This window comes from Habropoda laboriosa, unplaced genomic scaffold, assembly GCF_001263275.1.
Source record: "Habropoda laboriosa isolate 0110345459 unplaced genomic scaffold, ASM126327v1 scaffold804, whole genome shotgun sequence".
Classification (NCBI taxonomy): domain Eukaryota; kingdom Metazoa; phylum Arthropoda; class Insecta; order Hymenoptera; family Apidae; genus Habropoda; species Habropoda laboriosa.
In genome coordinates this window covers 113,569-133,206 of record NW_017100896.1, presented here as the reverse complement: position 1 = coordinate 133,206, position 19,638 = coordinate 113,569, and the positions used below count along the sequence as shown (strand labels likewise).

Genomic DNA, 19,638 nt, shown 5'->3' with positions numbered 1-19,638 from the left:
CGGCGTCATTCTCGTGGATTTCTTGGGAGGTTTGTGAGGCGATCGAAGAAAAAGAACTTGGAAATTCTGAATTTGTAATTGGGGGTTAATTAAATTTGACCCAAAAAGCGACCGCGCTGGAACCTAATTTGTATCGTATCTCCCGCGTTATTGAGGTGCTGCTGGACTCGTTTTCATTTGGAAGTATTAAAGACTGCGAAAAATGTTGCATTTTTTAATATTTTCATATTAGATAGTTCGAAATTTCCTGAAACTTTGCGAAAAGTTATGAAAAATGTGAAAACAGCGAAAAGCGAACCATTTTTCGAACTTCGGTTATGCGTTTTCATTCTACTATCTTCAAACTTATTAAAAACAAAAAAAAAAGTGAGAGGAACACGTTTCTTTTCTTTCAAGTTACCATTGAAAGAATAAAAGTAGCATCCAGCAAGTGCTAAAAATGTTCCTCCTAGGATTCAATGCATTCAATGCCTTGCTATCGATCGCTTAATTTATTTAAAGATGCTAAGACCTTCGCGAATATCGTTATTGGTATTGTAGGTCTAGGTAAGGTCTCTAAACGTCCACGTAAGTAACAATTCGACTGTTTTTACACAGCGACGATAAATGAACGAGAGGAAGAATTTACAGTTCCATACATAATACATGTGTTGGAGATGCGTAAAAATCGGTCAGATCAAATTCGAATAAAAGATACACTTTATCACTTCGCGTTGAATGCGAATGTTCTGAATTCGAAATTATGCCCATATTTTATGGCGAAACATTTTTTCCACTTATTTTAAGAAATATTGGTAAAAATAACCTGTTAACATACCAATTCGTGTTTACTATTGAGAAAATACCAATTTTCCATTTGCAACTCTTTAACGCGATTTATTTATAAATTGCATTAACTGCATTACAGCAAAATATTAAAAATGAACACTGTCTTTACAATATTCCATGCACACCGACAATGAAATAATTCAATTACCCAATTACTCTAATTTTAAATTAATCAATTACTTCGTTCAATTTGAAAGACGTCACAGATAACAGATTGCAACATTCCGTTAAATCCATTTACCCACGTTTTCCTGAAGGGTTTGAAAATAAAGAGACGACGAATTTCACGAAAATACCAGTCACACGGAAATTACAACAGCCTGGAAGAATCATTAGCGGAACAATTCACCGTTGAAATTGAACAAAACGGTCCTCTAATTATTTTCTCGTCAAGTTTATCGCGAAACTCGCGGCCTCTAATTGTATATTTCTAAGTTGAAAGATCCGTGACGAGAGAACGTCTCGCCAGCACCGGAATTTCATCCGCTTTTCGAACAATTCCGTGGCGAGATAACGACACAACACCCTAACTCGACACGTTGGAAGGCATTCAAAAGACGCGCGTCCCTTTGTTGAAGCCACCCTCGCCGTTCTGTCGACCCAGTGCTTTTTGTATCGGCCAGATTCGACCCAGTTTTCGCTTCGTGTTCCGGGACGGTGGCTTCTTCGCCGTGGGGAAGTGATACGTGAGGTCGAGAAAGCTTAATTCGAATTATCTTTTCGAGAAAAGCGACAAGTATCGAGATTACCGTGTTCAAACGTGATCAGATGTGTCCACTGAAATGTTACATTTTTTTTTTCTGTGCATTGGACACGTTTTTGAAAAATTTGTCGAGTTTGGAATAAATGTGAGACGAGACACTTGTTTCTGAGTTTTTCTTGATAAATTTGATATTAATTTTTTTGTCGATTTGAGTGTTTGGTAGAGTTGAAATGTTATAGCAGGGGTGAATTGTGAACTCATTTGGAAGTTAGTGGATTTTTATTTTATTTTATATCACGTTTTTAAATTTTTAATCCAAATTTTATTCCAAATTTTTTGTTTTCGTATCTTCTCATTTTTAGATAGACTATCTATGTGTCTGGACGCGAAAGAAAATGTTTTATTTATCTTAATTTGATCTAATTTAATTATATTTTGTATAGTATGATACTTCGTTTAAAGGATTAAATTACGTTTCTTCTGCACTATACAACGCTGCAAACTTCAGTTTTGCATGTATACACATAAGCGCTTAGTGAATAAGAAATTGATAAATTCAAATTTAACGTTCTCGTAAAATGTCCAATAGTACACTTCGCAATTTCAAATTTTCATTAATAGAGCACAGAAGTATGTACAAAATTCGAGCCGAATTGGCAGCAAGAACGTCTCGTGCATTTCGCGCAAGATTTTTAAAAGTGGACACACTGTTGGCTAGAATTCACGCGTTGGCCAATTAGAAGAGCATTCGAAAATGAAAAAAAAAATAATAATAACACTTGCAATACTAAAGTAGTTAAAAATATTTAATTACCCCTTTAAAATCCCGCCCAGAAGATTTTCCAGAGATGTTTGCACTTGTTTGGTAAAGTTTGGAAGAATGAAAGTCGGAGAGAAGTACCTTTTACAAATTTTGTTTTGCAATATTATTTAATTATCCCTTTTAAGTGTATTTCAAAACGAAATCTCTAAAACTCATTTCTCTCCCTCTTTCGTTCTCCCAAACTTCACCAAACAATTACAAACATCCCCAAAAAACCAGAAATTTAGCCGTTCCAAAGAAATCCTACAAACTTCCAGAAATCTAATCACTCAAACTTAATTAACTACCGTTTTAACCCTTTGCGGTCCTATGTCGAATCAAACTCGACATAGGAATTTTTGCCTTCGGATATCACAGAATGATAAATTATAAATTACAAGCGACAGTGAACCATTTTTTAATGCCTTAATAATTTTCTAACTAACATCGCGCTGAAATACAGAAATAAAAACAAACTACACCTCGACAGTAGTCAATTAACGCAATAATTAATGATTAACGCAAAAAAAAAAAAAAAAAACATACAAAGACCTCGCATACCGTGCATCACAACGATGTGAACACATTTGGTTGAGCATCGAATAGTACGGTATTTCCAAATGTTCTCAAATGGAACAGATAGTCTCGTGTATATACCGTCTAACCTTTCTCTGAATTCCTTTCATGTGCCGAGCACAGGCGTGTACAGGTGCGGGAATACAAATCGATCGGTAGCGCACGGTAAGTACGGAAAAGCTACGCGCGACGGTACGCGGCACACGATTTCGTTTGCTGCTCACACGGCGGGGGAGATAAATGGCCGTTGGCTGGCACCGCGTAGCGGCGTTTCGCAAATAAACCGGAAATGCTGGCCCACCTTCGCAGAGGCGAACAGTTCCGTAACAACGCCGAAGGACGAGCACACGTATTCATAGAATCGCTAGAACTTTCGTGCTAAACGAATGGAAACTGTTCGCTCGAGCTGGCCCCCCAATCGTCTTTCTTCCCTTCTGCACGAGACACGAAAAGTTTGGCGATTTTTTTGAAGGAAATTGTTGCGGTATACAGAGATGAAATTTCACGTGAAAAATGTTTTTCTCGAAGTTTGTGAGATGTTGTGGCCAATGTAACTTTTTGGAAAGTACACTTTTCAAGTACAAAAAATGTACTGTAATTATTTTTAACGCAGATCTGAACAAAAGTTTCGATCGGTTTGGAAAGTGTACATATGCAAATGACCACGTGTGTATTCTGTCGAGTTTTATTATTTACGTTTGATTATAGCTGGTATTAGATCGTTCGGAAAGTCGTTGTCAGATTTTGTCGTTTGGACTGAAAGAATTGCAACTCTGTGGAAAGTTCAGATATTTGTTCGAAATAGGAGGTATTGACACACCTTTGTCAAGGTTTCGCTAATTTACTTATGGTATGCAATAAAAAATTATGTACTGAACGTGCATACAAAATGTTGTCTATAAAATGCAACAAAAATAAGCGGACTGACAAAAAATGTACTATAATCATCTTAAAGGCAGCTCTCTGATCCATATTGTGCGACAAAAATTTTTATTCGTTCGTATAAATAAAAGGAAATGTGGAAAGAAATTTTGGTATTGTGAAATTTGTGTAAAATGAAGACAAAATTATGTTAACGAGATTTTATAACGCTTGTTTCACCCCTTTTTACTGAATCTCCCTCTGGTAATTAATTGTCGCACATTCTCTGACATAATAATCAAGAATTTGATCGCGCCTAACAGTATTCCATAAAAAAACATAATTTACTAGTTGAGACAATGCTGGAAGAATTTCTACGAATTTCTAAGTAAAATAAAAAAACGCTACGTATGTGCGATAAAAATATAAAATATTTATCCGCAAGATGAACTCACTAGTCGATCAATATTTTTCCCTGAACTCTTTCTAAAACTCTCTGTTCGCGACTATTTTTACCGGCCGAAAGAAATTCGTGTCAGTACAGTGAGGCGCGCGCGAAAGAGCGTTTTTAACGAGCGGAGACACTCGTGGTCGAGCACGAAACAACCGACACTTTGCTTTCACTTTGTGCGAAAATCAAGCCGGAAATTAACGACGCGCGTAATTCGAATACTTCCGTGGCAGCGTCATCGTCCGCAAACGCGTCATTCAAATAAGGCAGCCGACACACTTCAATCTGATAACCGTCGACTTTAATCCATTCAGAACTCTAAGAGCTTAATCTTGAGGTTCCGTAAGAAATGTTTGTGTGCACGCACACCGGCGTGCGGGATTAATACACGTGCCGCAAGGTTATTGCACTAGAATGATCGACAAAATGTAGGAGCATTGAAATCACGCGATTTTTCCTTTTTTTGTCGCTAGTATTACGTGTTCTTCTTTACTCGGTATAAATACTGATCTGTGGACTGCGGATTTTATGCATTTTTATGGGAAGGTACAAGAATGCACACAGTAGCGAAATTTAATTATGACCAAAAATATAGAAATATTTTTTTAATTATATTCATAAAAATATGAATTCTATAATTTAGACTAACCTAAATAAATTTCTTTAAGTTCCAATAATACAAATTTTGAATACCTTTTGTATCAGTGATGATTAAATTAATTAATTTATGAATTACTCGAAATTTAAAGGAGCTGAATATATACAATTTCTTTATTACAATAAAATCAACAATATATATTCAGAAATTGAACGACATACGATTTGACACCTATTCAATTTTTTTACACAAATTAAAACCTACACGAATTTCATTTTCTGCAAATGTGCACTGGTTACAATGACAATTTTAATTGAACGTGTGCGTATATGTAGCTCTATTTCAACTGACAATTATCACTACTCGAAGAATTAACGAGTCCAACTCTAGGTCGCCAGAAGGATTCAATGCTACAAAGTATATGACAGTATGTAACAGTGAAGGTGGAACAGTTTTTTGTACTTTTCTTACCAGTATTTTAATTCATTTGAAAGGTGGTTGAAAGTGTTCGATGTAAAAGTGGAGCACCGAGTAAGTGTAGAGAGGAAAGAAGAGAAAATAAATAGAAAAAAATGCAACGAAATCGTAAGAACGAAGGGGAAAGGAAAGAAAAAGAGACACGTTTAAATCGGGACAAAATTCGATCACGAGTAAGTGAAATTTCTGCACACTTTTACCACGAAAACAAGCTAACTAATCGAATCAAAAATACCGTGGATTAATTTCACACTTAAAATTAAACGAAAAATGAAATGGTAGTAGAACAAAAACAAGGTATGCTAAAATCTTAATTGCATTTCTTAACGAAATAACTTTACCTTTGTTAATTATTCGAATTGACGGTGGAGAAGCACAACGGGATTATACGATATTAATTACTCAAAGTCGCAATCTCTTTAATCTATTACACAACCTGGAATAATTGACACGATTACATGTTTTGGAGTTGCGCGAACTACAGGAAACTGTGGTAAACTTGTAATTTCTGGCAAGGTTAACAGAAACGTGTAGATGATTTTTAATTGATTTTTTTCCATATATTCTTTATGCGACTGAATTGTAGCTTAGGTTTTCTCTAGGTTACCTGTGACTCGGTGATTGTCACCTTTCTCGAGGGGCGTTACCTAGCCACGATTGAAACAGTACAAACTAAAATCTCTAAATTCTTTATTTATTCGATCAATTTTCCTTTTTCTTTTTGCAATGCAACATACTTGAAAGAAAATGTTCTTCAGAAGAAAGTGTCTTCAGCCTCTTCAGGGACGCCGACCAAAAGTTTCGAATCGCCTCCCAATTTTCATCAGTACCGAATCTGCTACTAATTTTTCATAGACTTGATATTGATATTGCGGAGATAAATCGCAATTTATCTCGTATCGATTGATTCGAATGATACAAAATTCGTTAAGAAATTCTTAAAGCTGCTGACTGTTTTCTGCGAATGTTTGTGTGATTCCAAACTTTTGGCCGGTAGTGTATATGTGTACCTTTAAATTTTCCGCCATAGAGAAAATACGAAAAACACAATCTCCAAAAATCTCTTAAGGAAAGCAGTTTAACTGCTTATAGATTTAACACGAATGTAAATGTAACTACATCAAAAATTGGATCAATTTTTGCTAACTTTAAAAAACACCATTTTAGAATTTATTTCGCATTTTATTACTTTAACAGAGAAATTATCTCGTGAAATTATGCAACGCTAAATAAATAAATTTTTCACCGAGAGTATTTCTGGAGTCGATAAAAATACGAGAATTCGGTTTACGTAAGTCACAAACAAAAAATGAAGTAAAATAAAGAAAAAAGTGGCATATACAGAGCCGTGTATAATTGAAAAGAAAATGTTTTCATTGGAAAACTGTTTACTTGTCTCGTGTGAACAAAAAAACAGAGAGCGAGTAACACAGAGGAATGGTAAAAAATGCATACATAATTTAACCTTTTGCTGTCTGCTTTCCACAATAACAATCCGATAAATCTAATTTATTCAAAACAGTGTAATATGCGCTATGTGCATAAAAAATGTATGCTCGTAGGACATAGACAAAGATATTTATAGGAAACATTCTAAATCAATAAAGTGAAACATGATCCATAAATTACAGCAATACAAAGACGTATATTTGAAATCTAACATGATTTACTATGCTACATAAACTGGACAATATAATTTATCGACACGATACTCGAATACACATTGGAGAACGACTATCGCGATAGATTAACTATGATACTGTCTTAAAGGCGCCGTTGAATTGTGAAAAATCACGGTGTTCGCGAGATGTGTGAAAATGACAAGTGTTTAACCACTTGGAGTAATGCACCGCGCGTATTACGTTATACTTTCTCGACGTTGGACTATGCAGAAATGCTGTTTCACTTCTCTTTAGAGCGATTAACGTCTCGTGCGAGTTAGCGAAACCAGCGATTCTTCAGATCTAACTTCCATTAGAATGCAAAAAGGAATTTCTAATGCGGTACCTTTAAAATGTATCCAATTAATCTTGCCTAAATGACGGATCTGTGATTCAACACATATCTACAGTTCTATAAAATAATTTCTAATATCTGTCGACTAATTTATGTTTTATTAAATCTTTCGTAAATCTCTAAAAATTGCAATTGAAAATTTTGCAAAAAGATGTCTGGAAAATCATATTTTCAAAAGAAGGCTCATCTTATCAGCTTGAAAAAGTATTACAAAGTCACAAAATAGGAAGAACATTAAAAAATACTGTAGTTAGAAATGCTACAAAAATTCCTCAAAATTAAGTATCATTTCCTAAAAATTTATTATAAATTGCCCCCAAAAAATTCACAACCTAGCTATACTCCACGAATTAATCGCTTCGCTGGCAAAGTCGCCGCGCAATTCACTCGGGTAAATAATAAAAAAAATTGGTATCGAATACACAAAATTCTGCTGGTTCAAGAAAAAAAAAATCTTAATTCCCACAGATGACTGCATAACTACATATACTGCAAGATACCGAAGAACAGGCACGTATGGACGTGTGTACGGAGAAGTCCAGCACACCAAGTTCTCTCGACTGAACCGCCGGTGTTCGTCGATCAATACGACATGACTGAGGAACAGAGAGATCAGAAGCGGGCAAGAGAGAGACAGACAGACAGACAGAGGAGTATTGTTAAACCAGTGGATACCAACACTGGGGCACGACACTTGAAATCGTCGATTTCGAATCCTCCTCTCCTTTCGTGTCAGTCACTGCGCGCTCTACCCAACCAAGATCTCCGCCGACAAAATATTCGCCAGTTTCGAATGCACCACGAACGGTCTGTCTAGCGTAGATCGACCGTTTACCCCTTTGAATCCCGGCACAAAACCGGGCTAGCCGTCGGGAATACTCTTTTAGGCGGGACGAATGTCAATTTTTCGAATATCCCGGGGTGAATCCCCTGGAATTTCAGGGTGAAACGAACGTGGATAGAGGAGGTAAAGGGAATGCGAAATAAAGGCGGTTCTTCCTCAACTTCTCTCTATTCTCGTTTTTATAAACTGCACAGAGAGCTGGGGGAACGTTTCTTTGTCGCGTGATTATCGTGTGCTTTTGGTACTTCGATGGAGTACGATTGAAATATTTAGTTTTAGCTATTTGCTCGGGGAAACTCCTGCGTTAAGTTGTTCTAACTTATGCATAGACGTGTTGCGGAAAAATGTTGTACATTGTAGGTGATAAATTATTTGTATAGATTGAGTGCCTTAATCGTGATGTGGAATTTGTAGCCACGTTCAGCCTCACAATTTTCAAAAATTCCTAAATGAAGTTTCTACGTAAAACTCAACACGTGGATATTTCAGAACGAGATTTTAACATTAGAAGCATTGGCCGAGTCAAAAATGACCCGTTAACAGCTTTCCAAAAAAAAAAAAAAAAAAAGAACTTCGATACTGGTAATTTCCTGACTTTAGTTTCTCCATATATACTCCTATTTCTATCGATACGAATCTAATTTTACAATCATATTTTAATTACATAAAAATTCACTTTTGGAAAGTCGCTAATTGGTCGTTTCGACTCAAAAAAAAAAAAAAAAAAAAAAAAAAGAACTTCGATACTGGTAATTTCCTGACTTTAGTTTCTCCATATATACTCCTATTTCTATCGATACGAATCTAATTTTACAATCATATTTTAATTACATAAAAATTCACTTTTGGAAAGTCGCTAATTGGTCGTTTCGACCTGGTTGGTCGTTCTAGTGTTGACAGATATGCACCTGAAAAATGTATTCGCAAGGTTAGCTTCACTATTCTTCAATCCTCGCTATTTCCAAAAATTCCTAAATGAGGTTCTTACGTAAAAATTTGCCCTCGAAAAATGTATTCGCAACGTTCGCTCAATTCCTCTTCAATCTATTTCCAAAAATTCCCAAACGAAGCTCTCGTAACTCAACACACTGACGTACCACACAAAAACCGTCCGAATCACGTCCCACCAAATCTGAAATTCCCGCAAAAAAGACATTCTGAAAGCTACATTCTTCGGTAGATCGAAAGGCAGGCACAGCCTCGCCCTAAGCGACATCAGCCACTTCTTCCTCTTCCCTCTGTTCCTGCAAGCAGACACAGCTGGCAGAAAACGCGTAGGATATCGACCCGACGGAGCTTCAGTAGGTCGAATTCCCCGGCTTTTCCTGCTCTTTTTCTCCAGATCGCAACACAGACTCGCCCCTTTCCATCTCATTGTGCTCTCCCTCGGAGAGAGAGCTAACCGCGAAAAACTGAACTCTCCGAGGCCCATCGTCGAAGCGATGCAGAGAGAGATCGATGATCCCCTGAACCACAACAGGCCTCCTGGAGAACGTGTTCGATCTGACCGGAGGGAGAGAGCTTTACGTAATCGCGTGGACGGAACGGGACGTAAGCAGGAAACGGCTGGGCAAAAAGAAAAGGGGGTAACAAACGAGAGCGGCGGAAGGGGTTGAAAGGCGGTCGAAAAAGAGAAAGAAGGGAAATTGGCAGCGGGCCAAAGTCTAGAGGGCGCAACCGTGGCAAGACCCCAGAAGAGAAGCAAAGAGAAGAAATATAGAGCAAAAATGACTGCTCCCTGGATCTAGAGTTCTCTCTCTCTCGCCAATGCAGATACGCGTAAAAGGGACGAGAAAGCAGAGAAGTTGGGAAGGCTTTTTCACAGTTGCCAGTTTGTCCAAGCTGGGCTCTACTTGCTTCGTCCGTAGAAAGAACAGTTTCTGCTATTGTTTATTCATGAGCGAATGCATGCAAACGTGTGGTGGAACCGCGGTGAGAATAAACCAGCGGGACCTATCGTTACGCGGTCAACTGTCGAGGATTGATTTGGAAGCCGGGTAAATCTGATCTGAGTTTAGAACAGACGAATCGAGTTCGACTGTGTGTATTTCGGTGATGTTTTCACGGTCGTTTGGGAGAGAACCAAGTGGCGAGAGAGAGTTTGTAGGTGTTCGATAAATCGAGGGAGATGGAAGTTTAGTCGATATGAATTCGTGGTTACATTAAACGGTTCGTGCTGATGATGCGAGTAACGCGAGAAAATGTGATTCGGACTGGAATTTCTGGTACAACGAGTACGTTACTTATTTTCATAAAAATAAGATTCTACGTCATGCTACGTCATGCTACGTCATGCAAAATTCAGTTTAAAAATAACCGTGAAAATAAGATCTTCGTATAGTCACACTAAACATTGTCGCAAAACTGATTATTTTAAAAATAATTTTTGTTGTAAGTCATTGCGACTAATTTAGATTTAATCAATTTAAGAGACTCGGATAATCAGTTAAATTAAATTGATTAGCCTCAAAATTCGTATTATCGCCATTATGCGAGAACCATTGTAAATGAAAAAAAAAAAAAACATCTATTTAAGCCGTCATATTGCGTATAAAAAAGAATAAATTTAAAGATCTTCTATTCTTCTCACAAAACACTGGAAATCACCGGACATCTTCACTTTAGCGACGAAATATAATTGAAATTATCCAGTACTTTCCATAGAAACATACCGAGTGTCCCAATACTCACGAACGTCAATGTAAGCACACTCGACGTGCACGCTATAGTTACAAGCGTCGCTTGAAATACACGGACCACCGAAGTGGCTTGATCCACGTACACAGCGAAGCCTTATGCTAGAATGATCATTTCTTCTCGCTCTGTTTATGACGTTCAGAGTAACGACGGATCGATCAAGAGCTGCGTGATGAACTAAAAACGCACTCCTTCGATTTTCCTTTAAATATCATAGTCTCCTCTGCTTCGAACAACTCTACGATTATTCAAAATCCGCTCAATTTTTCACTGAGCAGAGCACACCTCTGAATAGTCTCGGAAGAGAACCAAACCAAAGAAAGGTGCAACAGCGAAGTTCAAATGTAACAGGGAGAAGATCAATAAATAGGTATAAGATCGAATTTTATAAATCAATACAGGATAACAAAGATAAAGAAATAAAGATAATTAGTATAATATAGGGTAATTTCGGGAGAGATGGTCAGTATTCTTTACTGAAAGCGATCGAGCGTGGCTCTCAGTGTTTTTTCTTCCATATTTTATCTTCTCCCGCCGGGTCCATCTCTCCCGAAATTACCCCAATAGGAGTCAAGATAGATGTGAAATATTGTAAATAGAAAAGATGTAGCCGAAAGTCATCCTAAGCCGGAAGGCAAAGATTATACTAAATAAATAAAAAAACAAAATAGTCTCGTTTCGTTCCACAGTTATTCCCCGCATTTTATATTATTCGCGCACAATTACCGAACGGAGAAGAGAAGGAAAAAAGCAGAAGGAAGAAGAAAGGGGAGAAAAATGACAGAGGGCGAAAGTAAAAGTAAATAACGATTACACGCGTGCATCAAAGAGCGTTGTTCGAGCGCGCGGAGCGTACCTGTTCCGAGGAAAAGCGGCAAAGGATGAAGAGCAGGGTGGGTGGTCTAATTACAGGCGTTTTCGCTGACGGTGCACGAAAAGAGGATGGTGTAACGCGATCGAACAAGTAAAATTGAAATACCTCGGGAGATTAATTAGAACAAATGTGAGGCACAGTAAGAGAGAGAGAGGGCGGCTATTAAACACCGTTTGTACGCTGGCGATTCGTTTGCGCCGAGCGTGAGAAGTGTGCCGCTTTTTCGAGAGGAAGAGCATAAAATCGAGACAGGTGAAAGGGATTCTAAAGTAAATGAGACTCCACTCCGAGAGATGAGTTCGAAATGAAAGTGCTTTCTTTCGTCGCGATCGTTGTTGTCCGCGACTTGCATGGCAGACACGTTCCTGTAATTCTGGGGGTTGTTTTATTTTGTTGCAACGGGATTACGAAATCGGTGGACGCGAACCATGATTGTTTGTCGAACGTTTACGATTCTGTGTGTGTGTCGAAAGAAATGGGGGAAACTCGAGGAGGAAATTTTGTATGTTGCTGAAATGAGAATTAATTAGGAGTTGCAAGTTAGACGAACAATTATTGTATTTTTTTTTAAGGGGCAGAATTTTTTTTCCTGTTCCTTTGCGAAATTTTAATGTATACTTTAAGTACACGTTACATTTTACATGTGTGATTTTTCTGTGGGAAATTTGTAAGATAATTGCGGATTTTTGATAAGAATGTGATACAATACAGTAGATTTGTATGGTGTTTTACATGAAGTAATGGCGATTTAAAGGAGATAGCTCTGCTATAACTAACAGAAATTTAAAGAAATCGATAAATAAATTAGTTGCACTAAACACACAGTAGTTACTGTTAGAAAATTCTTTGTACATTACCTCGTTCTTTAAAAAGATATTCTTTATGAAGTTCTTAGCTAACGTTTTTATTCTCAAGTTAAAGAACACTTTTATTTTCAAAAAAAAAGCTATCTTCATAATTCATTAGGATAATTGCAAAATGAAATAAAACTGACGCTTCGTTGCAATTGTATTACGCGGGATAAATAAAAAAAGGGACGAGAAAGACATGACGTAGAAGACATGTATAAAAAAGGTTTCAAAGGCCAATGATTCTCTTCACTTGTCTCATCGCCGAGGAGCCTTATGAATCGAATGATCGACCTGACACGCTCTCACGATGCGTGTCTATCATTGGCTGAAGTGTTCCATGAAGCATAACCTCATATCTATCGACCTTTATTAAAACTGTAACTTTCGTTCACACCTCCCTAAGTCGTGACCTAATCCACGGCCAGCCATGAAAACAGAGGGATAAATTAAGAAGAGCTAAAATAAGAAATCCTAAATGTCAGTGACCAAAAAAAAAGAAAACTCCTCCACAATTAATTTAACTCTCTTCTCTACTAAAATCAACAATTTTTTACACACAAAATTTCACACCTCGATAAATCCCCATCGATCTAACGCCACTGAAAAAAAGAACACACTGAAAGTGTTAATAGAATCTATATAAAAATATAAACGTCAAGCAATTCCAACCAATTCGAGATCCCATCAGATCCGTCAAAACACTGCGACAAATCCGAAATGGAACTTCAAACGGAATCTCAGAGCCGGGCGATATCAAACGAGCGCTGTGTGTTATTTTCACACAAAATCGAGAAAAGAAAGGAAAAAGGAGACACGACGAACCGAGCGAAACGAAACGCGAATCTCGAAGTTGGAAATCGTGTTTATCTAGCGCGAAATGAGATATAGGATCGCGGGAACGCTTATCGGCGTGTTTATCAGGACGACGTTAGACAAAATAGAAAACCAAATGACCGCTGATCAGTCTTGTTAAATGCAGCCGACCTTAACGATGCCAGCAAGACGAGCGCGACGAGAAAGCGTCGAGGTCGCCGCGTGGTAATTATATCGTGGACCGTCCTCGTCGTCGCTAGATCGATGCACCTATCTTTTTCACCAACAACCATAATAGAGTAGCACGTTTGGCTGAGAGTTGACGAGCCAGCCAGAGAAAGCAGGACGACGACGACGACGTTGTCGGTCAGTTCAAAAGCTGTTTTACCGTCTCTAACCACCCTCTTCAGCTTTCTTCGTTAACCCTCTACTGTCCAGACACCGTTTTTTGGACTTCAAGCTCGATATGGAGTCTACGAAACTCCTCAACTTCTAGTTTATACATAAATCTAAAACATTTCTGACAACTTTTCTTACCGATTTACCTTTACTAAACATTTTCCTAATGAACATGTGGTTGGTTGGATTAATTTCATTTTAATATAACAACGTCGAGTTCTAAATAGAACGGAAGAAAACAAAAAAGACAGAACCAGCGGAGTCTCTGAGAGTCCGCCTCGACGGTAGAGGGTTAAACCGGTGACGTTACGTTCTTAAATTTCGCGTGTCCGCGAAAGCTAGGCTCTCGCCACACAGTCGACCTGGTTGTGTCGATAGCGAACCAACCCTCGAGGGATGTTCGTTGTTGAATCTAGGTGGCCTCGTCGCGCGATACATCGTGCTGTGATCGAACCAAAGCTCAGAATCGTGAAAAATATGGTAGAAAGTTAGCGTTTAGCTCCTGTGGATAACTTTTGCTGGTCGGTTGAAAATGTTTGAGATTTCTCGGGTATTTAGGTTCAGATACGTACAACAGATTAATCGAATGTGCCTGGAAATGAGGCGTTCGGAAGGCAAAATGATTAACTACGCTTTTTGAAATTGGTTCGATTTTAGGATCGAAGCTGAAACAAATTTAATTTGATGGAGTTAGTTATTTTGGCTTCTAAATGGTTCAACTGTTCGAGATTGGTTGTAACTGGAAATCAGATGCTGTTATGATACAATTCAGTATTTTTTAGAAATTCCAATTTTAGTATCGAAGCACATGCTTGATGCTGAACTCTTCATAAATAAAAAAAAATGTAAGAAATTTAATCTGATAGAGTCAGCCACGTTGGCTTCTCGGTGTCTCAAAAAAGATTCCCTATTTTCCTAGAAATTGCAAAGAAATTTCAAAAATTTCGCGCCAAACAAACGATTTTTCCTCGCACCGTTGCGTTTTGCAGCGAGGAAACAGTTACATCTACGCGATTCCTTCAAGATTTATCCGTACAACTCGGAGCAAATCCGTTGGAAGGAACGATAGGAAGAGAGGAGGCGTCGAAAGGTACATAGACAATCCGACAGGCAGTGTGTGCACGGTCATAATGCTGATGTATGCCGGATACATCGTCTGAAAGTCGCAGATAAAAGTCAAGATTGTGAAAGTTCCCTCTGTTCCCCGTCGGTCGATAAGAGAAATTCGAGTTTTTTTCTTTTTCTTTTACTATCGTTCGATATCCATGTGAAATTCCGCTCGGAGCGTAGACAGTGGCGCGCATGTAAAATGCAAATGTTATGTATCTCGCGATTATCTGACGGCGACGGCGACATTAGACCGTTTCCAACTTCTTTTTTTTTTTCAAATTCAAAAGCTCCCGCGTACAGACGGTAAATTATACGTATACGAACGTGGAACAATCCACGTACACACCATTTACCTTGCTGCGTTCAATATCGTTTCTTCGCGGGATGTTAATCTATGGAACGCGATATATCGCTGCAACCCATAGAAAAGAATAGACGCTTTCGTTCAAAAATATTAGGACACTTATCGAATGTGAAAAAAGTGATTCAATCTCGAATTTTGTAATAGTCTAGTTTCAACATTCGCTGAAAGTTGAGAGTGAAAAAATTGTAAGTGACTTTGAAAATTTTGAAAAATGTGCTATAATTATTTTAAAAGCCTCTGAACCATATTATACGACACAAAGAACAGTTCAATCAGTCCACGAACTATAGAATAATCTAAAGTGATCGCGTTAGGCGAATCACTCTGTATATAGTTTCTTCTTTCCACGAAATCATTAAACTCTCTCGAAAGTAAACGAAAAAAATTTTAAAACGAAAAAAAAAATAATTCCCATAAAATCAGAGACAATTCCAATCGTTCAACGAATAGTTCTATATAGTTTAGGTATATTTTAAGCGCGTGAAATATGCTTGTAAATAAATGCTGATTCATTTCGAAATACCCTCTCAAATATACATTAAATTCATCGACAAATCGAAATAAAACACACTATATACGACACGCAACTCGCGCACGATTGGCAATGATCGAATTCTGGAGGTGATCCACGATTGTTTCACGCCGATCGCGCGCTCTAATTGATCCTGTCAATTAAAATCGGCGCGCATGCAACTGCGTAAAATTCAATTTCAATTTAGTAAGCCGCCGCAAGGAACGCTAAATTGCTTTTCTCTACTGGACATACGTCACGGATTCGGACAATTCTAATATGCAAATGTATAACAAAGAACGATGAGAAAAGAAATTTTTTTTTTTTTAATCACTGGAGAAAACTTCTATCAGAGTAGAGGCTTACGTAGACGTTCTTCTGTGTGAAAACGTTCGATCGATTTGGGACAGTCTGTGCCTTGCGGGCGTTTAAGAGTACCAAAATCGATCGATCATATTGTCACCGAAGTAATATCGACAATTGACCGTGATGTAATTATTGATGGCGTTTTCATGGTACTGTTTCGCATTAGACCACCGTCGAACACACTGATTGCGAGTTCGTTAAATCATTGTTCGATTTAAAGGGAAGATTTATCCCAACGGTTCAACTAGTTTTTGTTTCCGGTGAAAGATCGTTTCAGAGATCGTCACGTGTTAACGAGAGATTTAATCGCGGATGAACAATCACAGTGTGTTTTATAATTGTATCGTTGAAGTGAATCTTTAAAGTGAAAAATGTTCCAATGAAAAATTGCACTATAACCTAAAAATTTGTAAATCTTGTAACTCTTGTTATTCACTTGGTACATAAATTGTCAATTATTAATTCTGTATAATCATCTTCTGTTTTGAATTTGAAAAAATTCATTATACGAATTTAACCCTTTCGCTCCGAAGGGCGTATATATACGCCCTCGAAGAATGAACTTTCATATACGAAGAGCGTGTATACACGCTCTCGAAAAGTGGGCGCTCGGATACGAAGAGCGTACATATACGTTCATACCATATATACTTTTGTTTCTTTTTTATTTTTGCGACAAAATGATCTCGCTCCGAAGGGCGTATATATACGCCCTCGAAGAATGAACATTCATATACGAAGAGCGTGTATACACGCTCTCGAAAAGTGGGCGCTCGGGTACGAAGTTTTTTGTTTTTGCGACAAAATGATCGTTTGCCAAATTTCATTTAAATCTTATAAGACAGATATTGGAAACATATGGGAAACAAAAATCAGATATGAAATGTACCTCAGTGTCGACTAGTCAGTAATGCGCTCCGTTCATAGCGATCATATTTTGTCACAAGCGCGCCGTAGCGAAAAGGTTAAAAAGAAAATTGTAGGAACGTCGAAGAACATGTAGATAATTCTGTTAACGACAAAAGTGAACTATACTAAAATTAGAAAGAACTGCCCCGACAATTTCATACAACTTCTACACACTCCGACACTTTCCAGTTTTGCTAATGGATCTGCAACTATTATTTAGACACAACTACGAGCATCTAAAGCGTTTCCATTCAACTCTAAACTTATCTAGCTGGAGTGCTACGGGAAACTCTTCTCACAGCATATCGCATTGTACTGGTTGTTTTGAATTGTCGGCTTGATACAGAAATCAGTGGCGCTTCACATCACTTAATCGACAAAATGTCAAAGGTGAAGCTACACTTTACACTGCAGTGCGTAAGTGTTGCTTACTTTCTGCTCTCGACGTACCGTACTCCTCTAGCAAAACCTTGAAACCAGCTCTCGAAGCATTGAAAATCATCGCGACACTTGAAAAACCAAACGCGGTATAGAAATTTTCAAAACGCTATTTATTCCATATTAACACTGTCAATTTTCCAAAAAAAAAAAGAAAAATCGACACTCGTCGTAAGAATTTCAAACTACCATGGTACCATTTTTAGAATAATTCGGCGCACAGTGAACGAAATGAGAATTACATTTACACTGAGCTCGACGGTGTAATTTTATTAAGATAATCAGCTTAAGAGATACTCGGCCAGATAGTCGCCTAATGCTGATTAATTTTCCTCCACAGTTGGCCGGTTTAACGCTAACGAACGTCGCGAAACGATGAACCAAGAGGCGGTTATCAAATCCGTCGGATCGAAATGCGTGACAAAGCGGGAACGAACGCAACGAAGATAAGAGAAACCTGAAAAGCAGCACGTTCGATCGAGCAACGATTTACCGAAGCAACTTTCTTCTAGAATTGAATTTTAATACCTACTCAGAAACGACCGGCCATTTAATAAAGTGATCGATATCACATGTGGATTACCATACTTCGCTATTCCGTCGATATTCCTCGTCGATGAGCAGCATTCTTCGTACAAGTGTTAACAAGATACACACCTTATTAAATAAATTAACAACCAAACTAGGCATACCACACACACTCGCACACTCGACTCAAAAATAACCCGCGAAAAACCAGTACATAGACACCCAGCTACGATCGTTCAGCTCGATAAATCACCGTCAATCCTCCTCCCACAGAAAACTCCTTGAAAAAACAGAACTACAAGTAACAATACCGAACTTCCCCGAAAAAAATGTCTAGCAACCAAAATACACTTCCGCGAGAAAGAAGCGTTAATCGATGTCACCATATGCTACCAATCGAACACCCTTATTATCCCTCACCCTACCCGAACGAACCTAAATCCTCCGACGTACACCGACGAGTGAACCCGTATCAATCTCGTCTAGAAGTGAACATTTTTTCCAGGATGTTCGAATGTACGTGGATGATCGAGCATCTCTCGTCGTAGGGCAAAAGCAGGAAGAAAGAAGAAGCAAGAAGAATCGAGGGAAGCAGCCAACGACGATACCAGGGACGACGACGTTGAGGGTAGAGATCAAGAGAGATAAGAGGAAAACTACTCACCTTGACGAAATGCAGGTTCTCCTTGTCAAGGAGGAACTCCATGGATTTGTGTGGCCTTTGGTTGATGGTGGAGGCGGCGTCGTCGTCGCGGGGGCTCCTGTGAGAAGCGGCGACAGGCGACTGGGGTATGTGGAGGGCGTGCTCCGGCCTGGGTCGCGGAACAGTCGAGGTGTGATTTAGATTGAGCAGGCTCCTGGTCTTCTTGCTGGCAGAGGCGGCGGCGGCGACGCTCGTCGTCGTGGTCGACGGCACGGCCTCGTCGAGGTCGGTCTCGAGCAGGCCGACCGGGCGCTCCTGGGCGGCCTGCATCGTGCGGGCTTTCGCCATCTCGATGGCCGCCGGATTTCCAAGGTCCGTGGCCGCGCGTCGGCGCGACGAACACGCCGCCGCCGTCGACGACGCCGACGCGCCCGTCGACAGTCTCGAGCCCAGCGCCCCGACGCGGGGCGGCTGAGGAGGCAGGGGCGGCTTGCTGGACACTGGCGCCCTCCCGTTTGCGCTAAGCAAAACAATTTCCTTTTTAGAATTATTCTTCCTTGCTTCGCGGTTTTATGGTTGGTTCTTATACTTTCGTTTTGGTTTTGGGGTAGATCGGGGTGTGATTGGGGTGGAATTGTAGAGCGCGGGTTTGAAAGAACGTGTGGGAGTATGTTTTTGGGTAGGGTGTATTGTTCGATTTTTTGGTCACGGGAAATTTGACTCGAAGGTGTTTTGTTTGAATTTAGGAGTGAGTTCTTGTAATATGGTCAATAGTGAAAGGTGCACTAGGGAAATGGACAAGAAGCTGTTTTTATTTACGATACTGTAACATCTGGTAGAAGACACTATCAAGGGACAATTCTAAAATAGTAATCACTAATATTGATGAAACTCGAATAACTATTTGACACGTTTCTTTTTTTTTATCGAATCCTCCAAATTAGAGGGATGAAAATCGCTCTCGAAAGTGGAGGTAATC

At 38.9% G+C, this 19,638-nt stretch overlaps 1 protein-coding gene across 3 annotated transcripts in view; it reads right to left on the bottom strand.

Moving 5' to 3' along the window:
- LOC108577528 (uncharacterized protein C9orf172 homolog) overlaps nucleotides 1–19,057 on the bottom strand; it is a 51,799-nt gene extending 32,742 nt beyond the window's left edge. For all 3 annotated transcript variants that reach the window (XM_017940702.1, XM_017940704.1, XM_017940703.1), the window contains exon 1: nucleotides 18,681–19,057. In XM_017940702.1, the coding sequence (XP_017796191.1) occupies nucleotides 18,681–19,007 (327 nt within the window). In that variant the 5' untranslated portion in view covers nucleotides 19,008–19,057. The remainder of the gene's footprint in view (nucleotides 1–18,680) is intronic.
- Between the last annotated feature and the right edge of the window lie 581 nt (nucleotides 19,058–19,638).